Raw genomic sequence first — 25016 nt, forward strand, 5'->3', positions numbered from 1 at the left:
TCGAAAACATATCAAGAGGGTATTTCGAGAAATATATATAAAGTGTACGTGAAAAGAACTGTGGACTAGTTGTAGATGTCATACGGTGTTACGAAATAATTTCATTATAAGGACTTTAAAACCAAAAAATATACTAGATTATACAAGGAGAAAATCGTAAGAAAAGGCTGTTTATTTTTTGTTAAACACAAAGCAACACATGGACTATCTGTAATGTGTCCACCACGAGTATCGAAACTCGGTTTTTAGCGGTGTTAGCCCTGAGAGTTACCGCTGTGCCACTTTTTTTTTTGGTGGAGGGGAACAAAACATATCAAACTAATAAGTATTAAAATACATGATACTCGGTAAGTATAAGTTATGGGCATTTGTGCACTATTAAAATGACCTCTAATCCCAGCTAAATAATTTTTTTTCTAAGTCACCATTAAAGCTGAACATAAAGATAAAACTTTATCGTTTTCCAACATAATTATCTTATTTCCTTCATGGTGATAATCTTAAGGTTATATATCTAGTGCCTCCTACAATTCAAGAGAATGGAACAAGTTCGGACGTTATAGTCAATGAAAGGTCATCTGTCAGCCTACACTGCTCGGCCACTGGTTACCCCAAACCTAAAATCTTCTGGCGACGAGAAGACGAGAAAGACATCAATCTTGGGTCATTCGGTACAAAATCCTTTTCAGGTCAGTAAACGGACATTTTAGTTAGAATTTTCGGAAATACGAAAACAAAATGAAGAGGAACAGGCCTAGGCCTGTGTGTCAACTGTTCAACAGTCAGTTTAACAGCGGGCCTAGGCCTGTGTGTCAACTGTTCAACAGTCAGTTTAACAACGGGCCTAGGCCTGTGTGTCAACTGTTCAACAGTCAGTTTAAAACTAACTTGTGAAGTAAATACAGATCGAACATAATTACTCGTGACTAAACAGGCCGGTTAATTATCGTGAAGGTCTTTTAATTATATGTGTTAGTTGTGAAACACACATTCCTGAAGAAAACAAAAAAACAACTCATGTTCTTCCTTATATGCACATTGAGCCAGCCAGCTAGTCCCTAGACTGTAACATTAAAAACTATAGCTGAAAAGAAAACGCAGCGAGAAAATTCTGTCCTTGTACATAAATATTTATATTTATGATCTACTTTGTGAATTTTTAGAAAGATACGACATTCATGTTATTATCTTGATGACGTCACAGAGGCAATGTAAAATTTAAAAAAAATTACAAATGTCACGTGAGTTTCTCTTGTTCAGGTACAGACACACCCTCCTTCTATTTCCCTCATTATTTTATTTTTCTTACTTTGTGAGTTCTTATTATATTACGTTAGTTAAAAAAAAAAACCACACATATGGGAAAACGATTTAGAATACGGAAGCTGACTAGTGAGCACCGCTGGATTTGTCATGATATTACTGTGATGTATCAACAGTTTTTTACAGCAGAACGTATGAGAATTTGTTGGTGTTGACTTGAAAGTCACCAACGTGTTGTCATCTGTTTACTTTTCTTAATTATGTAGTTAAATGATTCTGTTTAGTGCGAACGATTGCTTAATTTCTGTAAGAAAACAGTCAATTTAAAACACAATTTTGACGGTACTTAAACCATTTAAAGTTTCCTAAATTACTCTGAAGTTAGAAACAAACCAAAAAGAATGTGGTTTTCCAAAAATATAGGCGGATTAGTTTTAATTAATTTGAGCGTATTTTACGCATATTGATTTAACTTTCTAATTAGCATGCGTTATTAAACCACGTTGTAAGATCTATCCATTTTGTGGAAACGTAATTACAGTAGTGTGAGAACGTTATATTAAAATTATTTCGGAGCCTTACCACGTCGTTTGTTTGTTTTTGAATTTCGCGCAAAGCTACACGAGGGCTATCTGTGCTAGCCGTCCCTAATTTAGCGGTTTAAGACTAGAGGGAAGGCAGCTAGTCATCACCACCCACCACCAACTTTTGAGCTACTCTTCTACCAACGAATAGTGGGATTGACCGTCACATTGTAACGCCCCCACGGCTGAAAGGACGACCATGTTTGGTGTTACCACGTCATTACCTCCCGTATCGCCACGTTAGTTAGAGTAATGTATCTCAAGAAGTATAAATAGGATTTGAGAAATGTATGTTTTTTAGGAAGTTTGAGTATTTCGTTACACGAACCGCAAATCTTGCATCATACAAATTTCAATTCTGTCGTCACACAAGCTTCTAGGCTTTGAATCATAAATCTCAAGTCTCTCGTCACACAAACCTCAAGTTTTCGTCACACGAACTTCAAAATATTAGCTCCATTAATCTCAGGATTGTCGTCATATTAACCTTTTGTTATAGAAGTTTCAAGTTTTGCGTTACACGAATTAAAACAGAGCTTTGAACCTGATATGTTTAAATCACTTGTTCATTCATTTACTCTCGTTAGCATGAAACCACAATAAACATACTACACCTGGCGAGACATCAAGAGCAGAAGAGGTATTAAATTTGCATAATAAACGTAATAAGTAGAATGAAAACATATAAAATGAGAAAATACGACAATAAACAATCCTTATATGGCATCATAATGATATTATATGTTCCTGTTACTATCCGACGTGCTTGTTGCTACCACGTTTTCATATCAGCTAAAGTAAAGAAACATTTACTGATGTGTTGTTGTGTCAGTTTCAACATTTCAATAACAACCTTGTTATTGTCCCTTGATTTGTTATCTTTCTTAATTTGTTACGTATCACACTGATTCACGACCACAACAGCAGATTGTGTGGATGCTATTATAATCGAATAAATGATCAGTTATACGCGAACAGATAATCAGTTAATCGACTGATATATGTATGTTATATTAAATGTACCCTACTGATATATATATATATGTTATATTAAATGTACCCTACTGATATATATATATATATGTTATATTAAATGTACCCTACAGATATATATATATATATGTTATATTAAATGTACCCTACTGATATATATATATATAATATTAAATGTACTCTACTGATATATATATATATGTTATATTAAATGTACCCTACTGATATATATATATATCTTATATTAAATGTACCCTACTGATATATATATATATGTTATATTAAATGTACCCTACGGATATATATATATATGTTATATTAAATGTACCCTACTGATATATATATATATATATGTTATATTAAATGTACCCTACAGATATATATATATATATATATGTTATATTAAATGTACCCTACTGATATATATATATATATATAATATTAAATGTACCCTACTGATATATATATATATATATGTTATATTAAATGTACCCTACTGATATATATATATATATATGTTATATTAAATGTACCCTACTGATATATATATATATATATGTTATATTAAATGTACCCTACTGATATATATATATATATATATTGTATTAAATGTACCCTACTGATATATATATATATGTTATATTAAATGTACCCTACTGATATATATATGTATGTTATATTAAATGTATCCTACTGATATATATATATATATATATATATATATGTTATATTAAATGTACCCTACTGATATATATATATATATGTTATATTAAATGTACCCTACTGATATATATATATATATGTTATATTAAATGTACCCTACTGATATATATATATATGTTATATTAAATGTACCCTACGGATATATATATATATATTATATTTAATGTACCCTACGGATATATATATATATGTTATATTAAATGTACCCTACTGATATATATATATATGTTATATTAAATGTACCCTACTGATATATATATATATATATGTTATATTAAATGTACCCTACGGATATATATACATATATATGTTATATTAAATGTACCCTACGGATATATATACATATATATGTTATATTAAATGTACCCTACGGATATATATACATATATATGTTATATTAAATGTACCCTAACTTCATATCAGACTCAAACGTTGCTTTGTTTCCAACTACACGGTTTTTTTCGGCTATTATCGCTTTGTTCATTGGAATAATTTAATCGTGTATTTTGGTTTCGGTTTTTAATGCATAGTAAAGTAGTTATTGGAAGAGATTTATCCAAATGACATTAAGAAATCTTTCAGTATTCTTGATCATTCATTTTTCGTATCCAATTATCTACCATTCAGACAATAAAACTTATTTTCGTCACCAACATTTGTCCGTCTCGCCAAAACTGGGTGATTGGATCTACATCCGGATGTGGAAGTTGGTTACAGCGCTATAAATTATTGTAGACTGGAGTGTGTTTGTTTCAGGACAAAGCCTATTAAACCTCCTACTGTATCTATTGAATGGAATTGAGCCACGAATTTTAGCCTTGAAATTCCGCATACTTACCTCAGTTCCATCGAGGAACAAAAGTTAGAGCTAAGTAGTCTTATGGTCAGGAAAACCTTGAGAAGTATAATTAGCTAAGTTTTCAACATCGTTCCAACTTAAATAATAAACCATTAAAAATTGTTATGGAATTTTAACTCTCATGATGAACGTTCTTTTTTAGATTTTTGATACCCCTAAGGTTCCTGATGGTAGGTCCCCGTCCTCAGTGGCTCAGAGGTAAGTCTGCAGACTTACCACGTTAAAAACTGGTTTTATCATATCTATGGCGGGCAGGATACAGCTAGCCCATTATACAGCTTTGTCGTAACAACATTCAAACTAAATTAAAATCTTAACGGTAGGTTGAAAATTACTTGTTCTAGACACTCAGAGCACATTATCTGAGCAAAATGAGTGAAATCAGTCTTATTTGAGTACTAGGATTAGCCCTAAGTTTGAAATAGATAAACTAGACAAAGGTATTATAGAAATAGGAGATTTCTCGTGATTTTAGGCCTTAAGTAATGTCATTTTCACTGACAGGAGAAGTGGTCTATTACGAAAGATGTCTACTTACTGTCAGAAAAACAACAACTATGTTTTTTATTTACCCATAGTTGATTTTACATATATATGATTAATAGGTTTAATTTATGTATTTACATATATCAGCTCATGATGTTAGTAAAACACGCAGGCTCAAGAAGTCTTGATAGAAATGAATAAAAACCCAATAACAGTTTGCCCCCTGAGGAAAACCCAATAACAGTTTGCCCCTGAGGACGTCACAATAATTTCTCACATTTATACCGTTGTGCCACTGGGGGGGGGGGGGCAAATTGATCTTATAACATGAAACGCAACATCACAGCGCCTGCAGTTTCATGTAGTTTGGCATAACACTACAGGACAGCATCTTTAAATTAAACACAAGAACGTAGTACCTGCATGGTCTTCTAAACTAATTCACAAAATGACATCATCTACTGGTGTTTATTCCTTCATAACTATTTAGACTACGTTAGTTTATTTATTCTTGAATTTTTTATCACTATTATTTGCTTACAATTTGAAGTAATAAATATTTTTGTGCGTTGTTTTTTATAGTGTCTGTTTCTTATCTGTGTTCTTATAAAGCTGCTAAGGTCAAAGGGAACTTTTTGAACTTGACCCACATAACAAGGACTCATATGGGAGCTTACTTGTGCATCGCATCCAATGGAATTCCTCCTTCAGTCAGTAAACGTATTATGCTTGAAGTCAACTGTAAGTTGGTCCATCTAGCTAATTACAAGTAAACCTAAAAGTGTATCTTCCTGATATTGACATAGATGTAACTGTTTTATTAATTTTAAATCTTGGGCTAACGAAATGAATCGTGAATGTTTCTTGGATTCTTAAGATAATACAACTAAAGACAGTTGTCTCTTTCACAATATTCACAATAGTAGACATTTAAGATAGACTGGTCGTTATTTCTTATAGTGCACACAATAGACCGACTGAATCGGTGAAGCTGTAGACCTGTTAAAGATTCATAAACAACTGGAGTGTTTGCGTGACAGTGGAAAAGCAAGTGTCACATTTCGAATGTTTATTTAATGGCTTAAAAATACTGAAAGAAAGTGTCAACTACTCGTTGTTAATTCAACATTCAAAACCAGCTATGCGTATACACGTGTTCCAAGCAGATTATGTATTATTTAAATAACCTATAAAGGTTAACTTGTAATTGATGTAAAATTGGGTAACAAATTTTAGGGTTATAACAGAGATATTTCTTGCCTGCTTATATAAGCTGTATTAGTTTATTTATGATTGCTGTGGTTATTACTGCAGTAGTATAGCAATTAACTCCAATAAATTATTTATTAATATTAATATTACAGCAACGTACTGTTTAACAGTTAACTATGGTAAATTATTTATTAATATTAGTACCACAGCAACATGCTGTTTAACAGTTCACTGTAATAAATCATTTAATAATATTATTATAACAGCAACGTACCGTTCAACAATTCACTGTAATAAATCATTTAATAATATTATTATAACAGCAGCGTACCGTTTAACAATTCACTGTAATAAATCATTTAATAATATTGTTATAACAGCAGCGTACCGTTTAACAATTCACTGTAATAAATCATTTAATAATATTGTTATAACAGCAGCGTACCGTTTAACAATTCACTGTAATAAATCATTTAATAATATTGTTATAACAGCAGCGTACCGTTTAACAATTCACTGTAATAAATCATTTAATAATATTATTATAACAGCAAGGTACCGTTTAACAATTCACTGTAATAAATAATTTAATAATATTATTATAACAGCAGCGTACCGTTTAACAATTCACTGTAATAAATCATTTAATAATATTGTTATAACAGCAGCGTACCGTTTAACAATTCACTGTAATAAATCATTTAATAATATTATTATAACAGCAGCGTACCGTTTAACAATTCACTGTAATAAATCATTTAATAATATTATTATAACAGCAGCGTACCGTTTAACAATTCACTGTAATAAATCATTTAATAATATTATTATAACAGCAGCGTACCGTTTAACAATTCACTGTAATAAATCATTTAATAATATTGTTATAACAGCAGCGTACCGTTTAACAATTCACTGTAATAAATCATTTAATAATATTGTTATAACAGCAGCGTACCGTTTAACAATTCACTGTAATAAATCATTTAACAATATTGTTATAACAGCAGCATACTGTTTAACAATTCACTGTAATAAATCATTTAATAATATTATTATAACAGCAGCGTACCGTTTAACAATTCACTGTAATAAATCATTTAATAATATTGTTATAACAGCAGCGTACCGTTTAACAATTCACTGTAATAAATCATTTAACAATATTGTTATAACAGCAGCGTACCGTTTAACAATTCACTGTAATAAATCATTTAATATTATTGTTATAACAGCAGCATACTGTTTAACAATTCACTGTAATAAATAATTTAATAATATTGTTATAACAGTAGCGTACCGTTTAACAATTCACCTTAACAAGTTAAGTGTTATTATTACTACAACGGATATGGTTCAGAATAACACCTCAGTATAATAATTTCCTGGTTATTATTATTACAGCGGGGTTATTTACAGCTCTCTACTTAACTGGCGAGAATTTAACATTGTCTCTGCTGTTTGTCTCTGTTTGAAAAACAGATTACCGCATCAAGTCACATATTGACATACTGCTTGCAGTCCAACCCAATTCCTCATGACGTTGTGTTTGGAGTTGACCAATCAGTGAATATCCATTGTCAGCCTAATTATTTATTATTCTTTTATCCTAATCTCTGTAAATTAAAATATATATCAACAAATAACTAATATTTTTATACACTTTCGTGAGTTTATTTGTTATTATTTTAGAATAAAGTTATCGCCTGTGTTCACCGCGATGAATTAAACACCGTATCTTAGCGTTGTAAATGCATAAACTTACCGCTTTCACACCAGGAGGACATTCTCTCGTGACGCCTGTCTTTTGTTGATCGTCTGCTCACAAACTTTTGTTCAAATGCTAATGAGATTTCACCTTATTCGGCTCACATAAATCTCAATTGGAGTTAATTTAAATAAGAGCAATATGGTGGCTCGAGTTCGATTTTGTTAATCGAAGTTTGGAGTTAAGTGGTCATTAATATAAACGCGTCAAGTGTACGTTCATCGAAAAAAACAAAAAAGAGAGAAAGAAAAGAAACATAGATATCTGAATACTCGGGATAAACACAGTATGTTAGGAGTGTCAGAAAAACCGATAAGGTTTTAATTTGGAATTTGATGATAATGAAGGTTCTTCCTTCAGAAAAAGAAAAATAGGATGAGATGATTTACAAATTGAATGATGCCAACTGCCATGTTGTAATTCATGTTTTGTTGCAACTACAACACAAAAAAGAGCTTTACTGGTTTCTGGAACATGTTCAGTTGAGTGCATTAAAGTGACGCCAAAGCTTCTGCTCTTTGTAGCTACAAGGTTCTTGTGATTAAAATAATTTGTTCTAAAGGAAAGAAACTGTGGATTTAAAGAGCTTAAAACTAGGTATGAAACATTTTAGTGTGATAACTAAACCACTAATATCAATTATTACCAATGTTTATTAACAATTTAATGATCAATAACATGAAATGTTCAACGAACATAAGCAGGTAATATTAAAGACATTGATTAAAACGTTTGTGTAAAATTACATTTCTTAAAGACGTCTATGTCATTACATTTATTAAAAATGTCTGTGTCGTTACATATATTAAAATGTGTATGTGATTAATTTGTTTTTTTTTAATTTCGCGCAAAGCTACAAGAGGGTTATCTGCGCTAGCCGTCCCTAATTTAGCAGTGTAAGAAATTTATATGCAAAAACGGCTCGTTTGGGCTGAGAAAACACTTTACATAGAAGAGCGAACAACGTTTCGACCTTCTTCGGTCATCGTCAGGTTCACAAAGAAAGAGGTAACTGACCGGAAGCTGACCACATGTTTGAAAGGGGTTGTGTAACTGTGTGTCGAAATGTAGAGGGCGGTATTAGATGTTTGAATATATAATTTTATTTATTATATTAATATAGGTATAAAGGCGTTCCTTTATATTGGTTTATTTTGGGTTTAAGTTGTTGTATAAGTAAGGCTTCTTTAATTTTACGTTTGTTTATGTTTGTTTCTTTATTTAGTATTTGAGTGTTTTCTATGGTTATGTTGTGTTTATTTGACTTGCAGTGTTCGAAAACGTGTGAAGGTGACTTTTTATGTTCTTTGAATCTGGTTTCCATTTTCTACTTGTTTCTCAATATAGAAGTCGTGGCAGTTTTCACATTGTATTTTATAAATAATGTTGGTGTGGTGTTTGTCAGTGTAGTTTTACATAGTATGGACCTCAGTTTTGTGCCGGGTTTTGAATAAATTTGGTATTAATTGGAATGTCATATTTTGTTACTAATTTTGCCAAATGTTGGTTATTTGTTTGCTGATGTCGGGAATATATGGTATACAGCAGTATATGGTTTCGTGGTTTTTGATTCGTGAGCTGTATTTACTTAAGTTGGTTGATTTTGCTTTCTGTCTAGGTGTGTGCGTATAATGTTTTCTACGGTTTGTGGAGGAAACTTATTGATGTTGGTGAAGTATTGTTTTATTTTGTCTAATTCATCGTTAATTTTATCTGGTGAGCATAGTTTTATGGCTGTGTTTATTTGGTTTCTTAGTATGTTGAGTTTTTGTTTTGTTTCATGTGCTGAGTCCCAAGGAATGTATAGTCCAGTATGGGTGATTTTTCGGTGGATTTCTGTTTGAAATTGTGTATCAGTTCTTGTAATTTTGAGGTTAAGAAATGATATTTGATTGTTTTCTTCCTGTTCACATGTGAAGTTGATGTTGGGATGTATAGAGTTAATGTGATTGAAAAATTAAGTATGTGTTCTGTAGATTTGAATCCACAACCGTGTCATCTACATATCTATACCAGTATAGTGGTGGATGTAATGCTGTGTTAATTGCTTGTGTTTCAACTTGTGTCATAAAATATTGGCTAGAACTGGTGATACTGGGTTGCCCATGCTTAGGCCGTTTGTTTGTATATAGTTTTGGTTGTTGAACATGAAGTTTGTCTTTATCGTGGTGAATTCTATGAGGGTTGCTAACTGGTTACTGGGAATTTCTGTAGTTGGGTTAGGGTCTCGGATATAGAGTTCTAAGGCTATCTTGCAGGCTTCAGTGGTTGGAACTTCTGTAAAGAGGGATATAACATCGAAACTGGCCATTAAGGCTTTATGATTAAGTTGATTTAGATTAGACTTGAAATTAAAAGAGTCTTTGATAAATGAGCTGGCTGATGTTACATATTTGGAGAATGCCCATGCTATGTATTTACCAAGGTTGTAATTAAACGATTCATATGTGGACATTATTGGTCGTAATGGACAATCTGGTTTATGAGGTTTGGGGATGCCGTATATTTGTGGTGTGCGTGAATCGGTTTTACGTAGGTAGGAATAAAGTGTTTGTGAAATTGTGTTGGCTTTTTTCATTTGTAGTAGTAATTTGTTCAGTTGCGTCTCGTGTGTCTTTGTTGGATTTGTGTGTATTGGTTTAAATTTGTTCGTGTCTGATAGGATGTTATTCATTTTTTGGATGTATTCATTCGTGTTCATTATGACTATAGCGTTACCTTTATCTGCTTTTAGAATTTTTATGTTTTTGTCTTGTTTTAGGTTTTTTATGCAATTAATGTCTATTTTTGTAAGGTTGTTTTTCAGTTTTCTGTTTTGTGAAATTATGTTGATGGTTTTGTGAGAAAATTCTTTGAAAAAATCGTTTAAGATGTTGTTTTTAGGTGTTTCTGGAAAATATAAATTTGTAATTTTACCTGGGAAGGTTGGCTGTTGGATGTCAATAAAATTATCTAAGTTGTCTTCTTTCTGTTGGTTGTTTTTGGTTGTTTCCTTGTTTTTGTTCTCTGTAGAAAGTATCACAAGTCTCCTGGCTAGGTCTTCTAAACATGTTTTGATTTCTATGGTTGGAATGTACCTAGGTGCTATAGCGAAGTTGAGTCCTTTGTTAAGTAGATGTATCTCGTCTGTGTTTAATTGACGGTCGGATCTGTTAATTATGAGGTTAGTCAACGGTTTGTCGTTTTGGTGTCTTTTCTGTTGTTTGCATCTTAGTTTTTCTAGTTTTTTGTTGTGGCAGATCTTTTTGTCTCTGTCGTTTTTAGTATTGATTTGGTTTATGTTTCGTTGTATAAGTCCGTAAATCTCTGGTTTAATGCAGCATGCCAGTTGATGGTCTAGATTCATTTTTTGTTTTTGTAAGTCATGTAGTTCTTTGTATTTTGTGTTCAACATGGCTTTCAGTAGTTTTTCCTGTAAATTTTGGATTATTAATGTATTAATACAAAAAAAATTTTAATACACACACAAACATTATCCAAAATGTTTTAATACAAAAAAAATTTTAATACACACACAAACATTATCCAAAATTTACAGGAAAAACTACTGAAAGCCATGTTGAACACAAAATACAAAGAACTACATGACTTACAAAAACAAAAAATGAATCTAGACCATCAACTGGCATGCTGCATTAAACCAGAGATTTACGGACTTATACAACGAAACATAAACCAAATCAATACTAAAAACGACAGAGACAAAAAGATCTGCCACAACAAAAAACTAGAAAAACTAAGATGCAAACAACAGAAAAGACACCAAAACGACAAACCGTTGACTAACCTCATAATTAACAGATCCGACCGTCAATTAAACACAGACGAGATACATCTACTTAACAAAGGACTCAACTTCGCTATAGCACCTAGGTACATTCCAACCATAGAAATCAAAACATGTTTAGAAGACCTAGCCAGGAGACTTGTGATACTTTCTACAGAGAACAAAAACAAGGAAACAACCAAAAACAACCAACAGAAAGAAGACAACTTAGATAATTTTATTGACATCCAACAGCCAACCTTCCCAGGTAAAATTACAAATTTATATTTTCCAGAAACACCTAAAAACAACATCTTAAACGATTTTTTCAAAGAATTTTCTCACAAAACCATCAACATAATTTCACAAAACAGAAAACTGAAAAACAACCTTACAAAAATAGACATTAATTGCATAAAAAACCTAAAACAAGACAAAAACATAAAAATTCTAAAAGCAGATAAAGGTAACGCTATAGTCATAATGAACACGAATGAATACATCCAAAAAATGAATAACATCCTATCAGACACGAACAAATTTAAACCAATACACACAAATCCAACAAAGACACACGAGACGCAACTGAACAAATTACTACTACAAATGAAAAAAGCCAACACAATTTCACAAACACTTTATTCCTACCTACGTAAAACCGACTCACGCACACCACAAATATACGGCATCCCCAAACCTCATAAACCAGATTGTCCATTACGACCAATAATGTCCACATATGAATCGTTTAATTACAACCTTGGTAAATACATAGCATGGGCATTCTCCAAATATGTAACATCAGCCAGCTCATTTATCAAAGACTCTTTTAATTTCAAGTCTAATCTAAATCAACTTAATCATAAAGCCTTAATGGCCAGTTTCGATGTTATATCCCTCTTTACAGAAGTTCCAACCACCGAAGCCTGCAAGATAGCCTTAGAACTCTATATCCGAGACCCTAACCCAACTACAGAAATTCCCAGTAACCAGTTAGCAACCCTCATAGAATTCACCACGATAAAGACAAACTTCATGTTCAACAACCAAAACTATATACAAACAAACGGCCTAAGCATGGGCAACCCAGTATCACCAGTTCTAGCCAATATTTTATGACACAAGTTGAAACACAAGCAATTAACACAGCATTACATCCACCACTATACTGGTATAGATATGTAGATGACACGGTTGCGGGATTCAAATCTACAGAACACATACTTAATTTTTTCAATCACATTAACTCTATACATCCCAACATCAACTTCACATGTGAACAGGAAGAAAACAATCAAATATCATTTCTTAACCTCAAAATTACAAGAACTGATACACAATTTCAAACAGAAATCCACCGAAAAATCACCCATACTGGACTATACATTCCTTGGGACTCAGCACATGAAACAAAACAAAACTCAACATACTAAGAAACCAAATAAACACAGCCATAAAACTATGCTCACCAGATAAAATTAACGATGAATTAGACAAAATAAAACAATACTTCACCAACATCAATAAGTTTCCTCCACAAACCGTAGAAAACATTATACGCACACACCTAGACAGAAAGCAAAATCAACCAACTAAAGTAAATACAGCTCACGAATCAAAACCACGAAACCATATACTGCTGTATACCATATATTCCCGACATCAGCAAACAAATAACCAACATTTGGCAAAAATTAGTAACAAAATATGACATTCCAATTAATACCAAATTTATTCAAAAACCCGGCACAAAACTGAGGTCCATACTATGTAAAAACTACACTGACAAACACCACACCAACATTATTTATAAAATACAATGTGAAAACTGCCACGACTTCTATATTGAGAAACAAGTAGAAAAATGGAAACCAGATTCAAAGAACATAAAAAGTCACCTTCACACGTTTTCGAACACTGCAAGTCAAATAAACACAACATAACCATAGAAAACACTCAAATACTAAATAAAGAAACAAACATAAACAAACGTAAAATTAAAGAAGCCTTACTTATACAACAACTTAAACCCAAAATAAACCAATATAAAGGAACGCCTTTATACCTATATTAATATAATAAATAAAATTATATATTCAAACATCTAATACCGCCCTCTACATTTCGACACACAGTTACACAACCCCTTTCAAACATGTGGTCAGCTTCCGGTCAGTTACCTCTTTCTTTGTGAACCTGACGATGACCGAAGAAGGTCGAAACGTTGTTCGCTCTTCTATGTAAAGTGTTTTCTCAGCCCAAACGAGCCGTTTTTGCATATAAATTTCTCAACAAGTGGGTTTCTCGTCATCACTGATTAGCAGTGTAAGGCTAGAAGGAAGGCAGCTAGTCATCACCACCCAAGGCTACTCTTTAACCAACGAATAGTGGGACTGACCGCACATTATAACGCTCCCACGAATGAAAGGGTGGGAGGGCTGGGTCGACGGGGGTTCGAACCCACGATCCTTAGATTACGCATCGAACGCCTTAATCCACCTGGCCATGCCAGACTGCATGTGATTACATGTATTAAAAATGTCTGTGTGATTACATTCAATATAAACGTGTATGTAATAAGATCCAGTTTCTGTTTAAAGATCAGCTGTAGAGTACATCTCAAGTGTAAAACGTCAGTATTGACAGAAAATAACTATTTACTTTCACTAAAAGTACTATAATCGACACTTCGGCAAGTTATGTTTACAAGATAAGTTCTCAGTAATATTTAGGAGAGTGTATAATTTAAGCACTTTATACATGTGTTTATCTTACTTTTTTAACGTTATTAAAGTGTTTTATCCAACAGGCAAAATGCCAAATTTTTTTATAAAATGTCCCAAAAGCATTTGAATGTCTTCTCTTATTTTGCTTATTATAGTTCCTCCTAAAATAAGAGTACCCAATCAGGTTATTGGAGCCTCTCCAGGAAGTGACGTAATACTTGAGTGTAAGGTTCAAGCTTGGCCACGACCCCTGACCTCTTGGGTGAGAAACGAAAATACGCTTCTACTAGCCAACTCTAAATATCAACTGACGGAGGTATACGATTCCTACAATATTGATATGAAGTTAAAAATAAGCAATCTTCAAAAGGAAGACTTTAACGCTTACAAGTGTGGAGCTAAGAACGCATTCGGTGAAAAAGAAGGATTTATTCGTCTTCACCGTAAGTCATTTATCTGTTCTCTTCTCCATGTTAGGCCCACATTACTCGATCTGAGGATAACGACAGTTATTATCAGATTTTGTAGACTGCTGTCTTGAGATGGACTTTTAAGTAATATGTAATTATTTGTCAGCAGCTTTTGAAACTGAAATATGTAACATAGAATCACATTCATCTGTGGGGAAACATTCTCTTTATTCAGTCAAGACCAGTGTTGTCCCTCGGTGGGACAGCAGTAAGTCAATGGACTTAGAAGGCAAAACTCCAAGGCTTGATTCCCGCTGTGAACACAACAGATGAACTAATGTAGCTTTGCTTATAAAGAACATCAGTAACAACACGTGTGTTTTGATGACAGCTAATGGCCCCAGTATTACTAAGGCTACGACAACAATAATCCAACTGATTAGGTTTTTTTTTTGGTACATACTAAATGTTATAACAAAGACGGTTCGTTATAGAGGTAAATACTTATTGTTGCTAGGCTATTTTTCCTGTACTAATTTAGTGTAGTACAGAGAAGTACATTTTACAGGGTTAAATCTAATTTTGCTTTAAATGCGCTTATCAGTTATGAGATTAAATGAGAACTACAGAAATCGTCTATGTTTCTATAGTAGCAACTATGTACTTTGCATTCATCAACTGTAACCAATAGAGTACTTTCGTTCAGAAGAAATATACACTAATTTTATTACAAGCAGTGATGTTTGATGTCAGATTCTTTGGCAAGCAGCACATTCTCTTCAACAATCATACACTCCTTATATCTCAAACAGTGACGACGACGTTCACTTCCAAGTTTTAGTTTGTGTATGTTCTCTTTAACATACATTGTAACGTATTATAATTTATCTCTGACGAGTCTCCGATTTATTATGCTACGTACAGTAAGTGTTAGGATTTAAATGGCTGGGAATTTAACTTGGAAGTTATTTGAATTTTGATATGTAAAAAATTTATTATATTTGCCAACAAGATTAAAACACATATAATTTTTTTTCTTAACATGAACATATTTTAATATATAAAAGAAAAAAACGCTAAGAGTTATTACAAATAATTATTTGTATAGAAAAAACAACAACTCAAACTCACGAAGAATGTTCAGCCTTCTATATGCTCTGAAACTGAATATTTTATCAACGTTCCAGGTCCACGACGAGCAAATTAATTTTATGTTGATGCGCTGATACATTTGTCTTGACGGGGATTCTAGCTGTCTCTGTTCTTTACATGCGAGTTTTTCATGACAACAGTCTCTGATGTTCTCGTAGAAATACTAACGTCCAAAATTAATTCTTTGAAATTTGTAATGTTCGAAATTTATAAACATTCCTGGTCAAATATTTGTAGTTTTCTGATTAGTAAGCGTTAATCACAATACTAGCTTCTGAGGCTTACAGTTTACTGACTGTAGAGACCAAACAATATTTTATTACTCTCTCTTGGCGTCTTGTGATGTGTGGTTTTTATATACTCATTAGGCGAAATTATCGAAAGCTCAGCAATATTCTAAGATACGCTAGTGTTTTGGTAAAATATATATTGTTGATTCTTACTCTCGAGAATCTTCTTCAAATTTAGAGAACAAGCGGGACTTGCGCAATACACATCCATCAATATACATCACATGCATTAAATTGAAACAAACGCAGATATTAATATATAAATGTATAACAATAAATCCGTTACAATATATAGTCATTATACCTCAAGCAGTGACGACAATGTTTAACAGCAGATTGTTTGGCACGTAGCACGTTGTCTTCAACAAACAAATACTCGTTATATCTCAAGCAACGAAGAAAATATTCAAATCCAAATATCGTTGTTGGTGTACGTTCTCTTTAATTAATAAATAAATATTTATAATCATTACACATCAAACAGTGACGACAACGTTCAGATCCAAATTTATTTAGTGTACGTTCTCTTTAATAAATAAATAAATATTTATAATCATTACACATCAAACAGTGACGACAACGTTCAGATCCAAATTTATTTAGTGTACGTTCTCTTTAATAAATAAATAAATATTTATAATCATTACACATCAAACAGTGACGACAACGTTCAGATCCAAATTTATTTAGTGTATGTTCTCTTAAACACACACACACATAGATACTCATTACATATCAAACAGAGACGATAACTTTGAACAGCAGATTTTTTGTCGATACAGAAGACAGTTTCGTCTGTGCTGTTACAATTACTCGTTGGCTGTACGATGTTACATTATTCATTGCATGAAGTTCCATTACAAGACTGATATATCTATACTTAATGAATAGAACAAAACACACAGCTCTAATAATTTTATTCCAGAGATACGACATATAAATGAGCGAACATATTTCATAAAGAAACAAGAAGCTCACAAGTTTGTCAAGACCTAAACAACATCTAAGTTTAAGCAGGCTGATAAGTAAAATAATTTTAATAAAGTAATTAACACGTTATTTGAACGGTTCTAAAGTGACCATCCCACTTTGTTAATAAGCTAGTTAAACAATTTTAAAGTGACCATCCCACTTTGTTGATAAGATATTCGAATATTCTGAAGTGACCATCCCACTTTGTTGAAAAGATATTCGAATATTCTAAAGTGACCATCCAATTTGTTAATAAGCTAGTTAAACAATTTTAAAGTGACCATCCCACTTTGTTGATAAGATATTCGAATATTCTGAAGTGACCATCCCACTTTGTTGATAAGATATTCGAATATTCTGAAGTGACCATCCCACTTTGTTGAAAAGATATTCGAATATTCTAAAGTGACCATCCCACTTTGTTAATAAGCTAGTTAAACAATTTTAAAGTGACCATCCCACTTCGTTGACAAACTATTTAAACCACCCAAGTTTTTACGTGTACACACTTCAAATGAGAGATTCTACTATTGAAGTTATCTAATATTGTGTGTAATATAGTACAACATTTTTGAACACCTGGCCTAATTGGATGTTGTTATGTAAGCAACTCGTGTTAAGAAGCTAAATTAAGATATACCTTCTGCATTGTTCAAGTCCAGATATTCAATTATCCAAATAAATAAATAAATCCCCTCATTCCAAGCCTAAAAAAATAAAAACTAACATCGTTATCACTCAAGAATACCCAAACTGATTGGATTCGCTTCCACGAAACAGTAATCCTTATATAAATATCGTTTGAAACACATGTTTAAAGCAAAATTCCCGTAAATTACAGAGAATGTATCTTAAATGAAAAACAACACTTAGGTAAATTTAACATGATACTTGAAAATAGTGTGAGATTACAGCAGTATCTTCTCTTCTATCGTGGTTGTTCCCCAGTGGCATAGCGGTATGTCTGCGGACTCCCAACGTTAAAAAATGGGTTTCGATACGTGTGGTGGGCAGAGCACAAATGCCACTTTGTGTAGGTTTGTGATGAACTACAAAACAACTCACGTAGTTTTTAATTAGTAATTTATATTTAAGATTACTTTTTTATATTTATTAACAAACACCAACTTTGGTTTTTAGTTTGTAACATAAATACAAATAATTTTAAAAGAAGTCGCACTGTCTAATAGTTTAACAGTCGAAACGTCGCACTGTCTAATAGTTTAACAGTCGAAACGTCGCACTATCTAATAGTTTAACAGTCGAAACGTCGCACTGTCTAATAGTTTAACAGTCAAAACGTCGCACTATCTAATAGTTTAACAGTCGAAACGTCGCACTGTCTAATAGTTTAACAGTCGAAACGTCGCACTATCTAATAGTTTAACAGTCGAAACGTCGCACTGTCTAATAGTTTAACAGTCGAAACGTCGCACTGTCTAATAGTTAAACGGTCGAAACGTTCGGATGACTGGTTTCGTTCTTCTCTTTCTTTTTGAATTACGCGAAAACTTCTCGAGGGTTATCTGCGCCAGTCGTTCCTTATTTAGCGGTGTAAGACTACAAGGGACGCAGCTAGTCATCACCACCCTCCGCCGTTTCTTTTACCAACGAGATTGACAGTCACAATATAACGTCCCTACGGATGAAAAGGCGAGTATGTTTGTTGTGATGGGAATTCGCCCCGCGACCCTCAGATTACGAGTCTAGCGCTCTAACCACCTGATCATGCCGAGCCTAGGATGGCTTAAAGAATAATTCTGTAAGTATATTAGATCATTAAGAGCCTTATATGGTCCGTGTCGGATTTGGCTTAAAATCCGAATAAATAAAATAAATTGCTCATGACACAATATATATCCTTACCGAAATGGTGGCCAGTAATTTATATGTTAATGAGAATAAATTCTCTCTTTTAATGGTGTCGGAACGTGTTTCTAAGGAAAGGTATTGATTTATTAATTAATTAAAAAATCTAATAATATATATCCGTAGATGAGGCACTGACATCATCGAGTTTCATTAAAGTGTCATGTACGTCAGAATCGCTAAAATATAAGCTTGTATTTCCTGTGCATTACATGATATTCATTTTAAACATAGTGTAACATCATGCATGCTGTCTGACATCCTAGTGGATTCAATGATGCTATCACTTAATTAGTTACATCATCCTCCGCTGTGACAGAGATAGGTCTACGGATTTACAACGCTGAAATCAGGGGCTCGATACCCCTCGGCAGAAACAGCAGACAGCCTGATGTGGCTTTGCTATGAGAAAATACACATAAACATACGGTACTTGCATTATGTGTATCACTGTCATCAGCAGAGCCTACAGTCTGATGAACAAGTAATGTTCACAAGAATGTGTTCTGGAAATTTGGAGGCTGCATAGATATAGGTGCAAAACATGCATCTATCTGTTCAAGCACCAGAGCAGCAATGGCAACATAGCGTGCCATAAAATATCCATAGCGAATAAACACTTGGTGTGGTATGCTGTGACTGGAGTTTCATCCGTAACATATCCTGTTTCAGCAATGGTAATATAATGTGTCATAAAATATCCATAGCGAATAAACACTTGGTATGGTATGCTGTGACTGGAGTTTCATCCGTAACATATCCTGTTTCATTGATAAATGCCATTGGTTATATTACTAAGGTGGCCTCTGAAAACTATGGACAACAGTTAAGCCATCAGCTACACGAGAACTGCAAGGTTAGTTTCTGTTGGCCATCTCTGGCTTGTATCTCATCTGACTGTGATGTGCTGGTCAGTGTTAGTAGAATAATTAACCATATGTAAGCAATAGTAACCTAAGCTAAATGTAAAGAATTTAGGCTACTAAAGTTATGTTGGATCGCACGTGAATATTTTTCATCCTAATGTGGGTGCATTTAATATTGCATGGCTTTCATCACGCCTCGCGGGTTCCTTCGAAATTTCGAGAGAAATTCATCATTCCAAATGGAATCTCGTCGGCTTCCCTATATTTAACATGGAATCACGACTGTGGAGTGTTAACTTACAAATAGCTGGTTTATAGTTATCGTCTCTTCTTTGTTATAAGGGAGAAGACGTGCTTGACCACTTTGGATTCTTAATGACTCCCACTGTTTACTCAACATTTTTACAGTACTGAGCGAATAAGGAATGACCTAGCGATTAGAGCGTTGAGTGTACTATGAAGGGTCCAAGGTTTGAGACGTGATGCAACTGAATACACCCCACATTTTCAGCTATGTCCGCGTTATAAAAGTGAGAGTCAATCCTGTTATTCGCTCCAAATACCCGGATTAAGGTTTCGTAACATTAGTTGCTCTGCCTTATTACTTTCCTTCTGGTTAGCAAGTAAGTGCTATTAACATGGAATCAAACCTGTGTTTGCATCAGTATTTTGTATTTAACCTACATCTACTATCTGTCTCTGTCTCTGGTTTTCAATTACTGATCAGAGAGAATATAACAAGTCAGCAGTACCCTACCATTCACGCTAAACGATTGACTGTTGCTCTTATAACATATTGACGATCTAAAGTACGAGGAATATTTTGTGGTGTCTGATGGGTTCGAATTCGGTTCACCAGCTCCGACATCTAGAACTGTTCTCAAAAGGAAAGGGCTTGACGCTCATAAAGACTTGAAAACATTTAAGTAATTTGTAAAATAACATAATTGAGATTTTAAAGCTTTATATATACATTAGTTGTTGATAACACGGGCCTGCAATGGTTTTATTGGCTTGAACTTTTTATACGTTCTGCAGTAATTCCTGTATGTTGATTATTTATTTGTTTGTTTGTTGGTTTTGAATTTCGCATAAAGCTACTCGAGGGATTATCTGTGCTAGCCGTCCCTAATTTAGCAGTGTAAGACTAGAGGGAAGGCAGCTAGTCATCACCACCCACCGCCAACTCTTCGGCTACTCTTTTACCAACGAATAGTGGGATTGACCGTAACATTATAATGCCTCCACGGCTGAAAGGGCGAGCATGTTTGGTGTGACGGGGACTCGAACCCGCGACTCTCAAATTACGCGCTGAACGCTTTAACCCACCTGGCCAGGCCGGGTCCCTGTAAGTTGAACCCAAAAATGTTATCCTTTTTTCTCCATTACGAACATAATTTGTTTCCACAAAACATCGTATGTACTTTTACATAAGTAAATCGCTTTCAATGAAACTGGATCACATTTTGTTATGTTCAAAATGCTGACAACCACTGGCTGTAGATTTCTCTAAACCAATCGCGACGTGAGAGTCTCAAGAAATAATAATTTGATCTAAGTAAGAGTTTGTTTTCTTCCCTGCTTGTCTCAAAATCCTTATTTGATACAAATAATAATAATATTATTTTCAAAATCTGTCTAACTGAACTATGGAAAATCCGTTATTAAAACGAAAACAATTTTTATGAAGTTTTAATTCTCAGGCCGTTGTAATTACTAATGGTTTTTGTACTCTATCTTTCAATATCTTTCAAACTGTTGATGTTATGTACAAACATCCTGAATGGTTGTTCTTTGTGCTTGTTTCTATTCACTTGAAATTTTGCTGCGCGGTGCCCGTCGTGGGGATTGAAAATCGGGATTTAGTTCTATAACCCTCAAGAATACCATTTATCCATGAGTTTAAGGCTCTTTTCGGTTAGTAGGGGTCTACTGCAACGCAACGCAACGCAATGAATAATTTTCAGTGAATGTTTGTTTGTTTTAGAATTTCGCGCAAAGCTACACGAGGGCTATCTGCACTAGCCGTTTCTAATTTAACAGTGCAAGATTAGAGGTGAGGCAGCTAGTTATCACCACTCTTTACCAACGAATAGTGGGATTAACCGTCACTTATAATGCCCCAACGGCTGAAAGGACGAGCATGTTTGGCGTTACGGGGATTCAAACCCGCGACCCTCAGATTACGAGTCGAACGCCTTAACTCAACTGGCCATGCCGGACCTTCAGTGAGTGAGAAAATAATTCGAACTTCTACACAAAATACTACATAATTCGTTTAAATATATAAAAAAATTAAACATGTTTTAATACAAGAATAACTCGATTAATATGAATGAACAACTTTTGTCACTCAGCACAGTTTAACGAAATAGAAACGCAATAATAATGTGAAATAAAGAGGCCTCATTTTACGAATTTGGTTCCAAGACGTTTGAATAAAAACTTTTAGTGATCAATCACGCACAAAGTAGATGTAATTCTAATCATTGACTTCTTTTCTGTGTTTGATAAGTCTTGGGGTTTTCATCAAGAATATATATACCTTTAAAAATCCTTTCAAATACATTTTGTCCATTCACTGTTTTTGATTTATTCTTTTGATATAAGGAATTACTGTAGTTTTTCTTGCCTCTTTTACAAATCGATTACCACTACTGAAAGACACTTAAGAAAAAACAACGAAAACGAAACTGTTATTCATTGCCTATGACTTTGACAAGAAGAATGCATGAGTTTGAAAATGGTGTCGTAGACGATTTTATATAAGGGTAAACGAGTGACGAAGCGATCTGAGTCTGTCGAAGACATTCTTGTTCCAAATAATAACATTGAAAATCAACAGCGTTGATTTTAAAATATTGTAGCTACTTATTTCCTTTTTCTCTTATTAATGTTTCATATATTGCCTCCTTTTAAAGTATTATTTTGTTAACTGAAAAATGGAATATAAGTTCAATATTATTTTTTTGCAGTTTTTCGAAACCCTCTCCTTGTTTTTTCTTAGGAGATAATTTTAAAAGTAAGGTATAAATAAACGTAACAACAATTTAATAAACGTTTTGGCATTGTTCGAGTAGCAAAAGTTTACAAAACTCTGTTATTTAATTACTCAAAAATAGGCCTCTCTTCTGTGTCCACGGCACAGAATCGAACCTTGGAGTTTAGCTTTCTGAGCCCTTAAACTTACCGCTGTCCCACCCAGGCAACCTTAGTTATCATACATGGACTGTTGGCCAATAGCTTATTAGAACGTTTCACAAATATATAAAGATATATTTGTATATTTACTTTATTACAAAATATTTATAAATGACAATTTTAGAAGTTAAATATTGTTGTTTTTTTCTCAGCAATGGCTACCATATAGACCCTAACTTGTTTCTTTTTTTCAGCAATGGGTACCATATATACCCTAACTTGTTTCTTTTTTTCAGCAATGGCTACCATACAGACCCCAAAGAAGGAGGAGGGAAGATATATTTATAATCAACCTAGATCAAAAGGTGAGAAGTTCAGAACTATAGAAAATAGATCTAAAAATCTAAATTGATGGCGAGTATTTGGTCATTTTAACGAAGTGGTTTTATTTTTTGAAATAAATAAACTACAAAAATACAATATTATTTAATAGGTGTAGGTTAAAAAAAATGTGGAAATGTTATGTGTACCATTTGTTAATAAAATTACCGGTAATATTAATTTAATGTGGTCACTAGACAGCGTTTTAAGATATTACACCGATAAAGAACAAAAATAATTTGTGTTATTTTTAAATCCGTAATTATTTGTTGACTTGTTTTTATCAACAGCATAAGCATGTTTAGTAACAATGGTAAAACTTATATGCTCAAATGGACATATGTGGTTAGTGTGGAAAATTATTATAATGCTATTAGATTATTACTTTTTATTAGTTTGCCTTGCTAAAATCATGCACAGAAGAACAGAAAGATCGAGATAGACAGATATAAAAGGACTAGACTGCCTGATACAGTTAGATGGTGAGATAAACAGGTGAACTGACGAATGATTGGACAGATGGAAGACGAATGAACGGATAGATAGACATCACTTATGTCAAAATCAATCCAAACAAGGTGTATTAATACAGTGACAAAGCCTGATTATTTTATCATAATCTCAAGGATCATTCAGCACCTTGTGACACAAAGCTAATATCTGATTGATAGATAAGGTTTTCGAGTTTCAGAGGTTGTTTTTTTTTGTATTCAAGAAATACAGCTGCAGTATATTAACAATGTAACCAAACGTAATGATCGACCAACAAAAGTCGAAACCAGTTTCAAATCGTCTACCACATGGAATGTATAAATCATTGGCATTATTATATTTTAAAATATATGTATATATAATTGTGCCATCTGTTGTATGTCCGTGTAACTACTTTGTAGAGTGTGTATGGGTCTTCATGAAATTTGGTATGAAGGTTCATTGTGTCCATGCGGGTAACATACTAACTTTCAGTTTTATATTTGCAGTTGTTTATGGGCAATATTGCGTTGTTTTTTTTTTACAATTACATACAAGGGAAGAAATTTTTATGCGCAAAGATAACCTTTCTTTAATCATGAATTTACATAAATATTGTCTGGGGAACTGGTAATCCACCTAGTAATAAAATGTATTACGAAGACAAAAATATTTCGCTTCATGTTGTCACGCTTGTTACTTTGTAACTGAAACCATTTTATCGGATTCCCTAACAAAATACTTGCAATGAATACATAAGTACATGTATACCTGTAGTGTTGTTTTCTTATGTTACGATAGAAGATAACTTAATATATTTTTTCCTATTTACATCCATGATGTTAGAAAACATGCAAATATTCGAAATCTTATAACCCGAGCACTTTTAAAAGGCGGACCTTTCTTTTCCAGGGAATGGCCGTGGAAAGCAAATGAGACAAGCTTATAACAACACATTTAAAGTTATTCAATATACATACGGGTTTCCATGTATGACGTCGTTTAAACGTCACTTTTCCCACACTTTGCTCTACATGGCCATTCCTAATTTGTCCACGAAAATGAAATGTCCACTTTTCGAAAG

The 25016-nt window shown here is 33.3% G+C and overlaps 1 protein-coding gene across 1 annotated transcript in view; it reads left to right on the top strand.

Moving 5' to 3' along the window:
• The window catches only part of LOC143227316 (lachesin-like), a 246248-nt gene that overhangs the window by 216048 nt on the left and 5184 nt on the right, over nucleotides 1-25016 (top strand). The window contains exons 4-7 of the mRNA XM_076458772.1: nucleotides 519-689; nucleotides 5521-5649; nucleotides 14536-14823; nucleotides 23377-23445. Coding sequence (XP_076314887.1) covers nucleotides 519-689; nucleotides 5521-5649; nucleotides 14536-14823; nucleotides 23377-23445 — 657 coding nt within the window. The remainder of the gene's footprint in view (nucleotides 1-518; nucleotides 690-5520; nucleotides 5650-14535; nucleotides 14824-23376; nucleotides 23446-25016) is intronic.

Source organism: Tachypleus tridentatus, chromosome 9 (assembly GCF_004210375.1).
Source record: "Tachypleus tridentatus isolate NWPU-2018 chromosome 9, ASM421037v1, whole genome shotgun sequence".
Taxonomy (NCBI): Eukaryota; Metazoa; Arthropoda; class Merostomata; order Xiphosura; family Limulidae; genus Tachypleus; species Tachypleus tridentatus.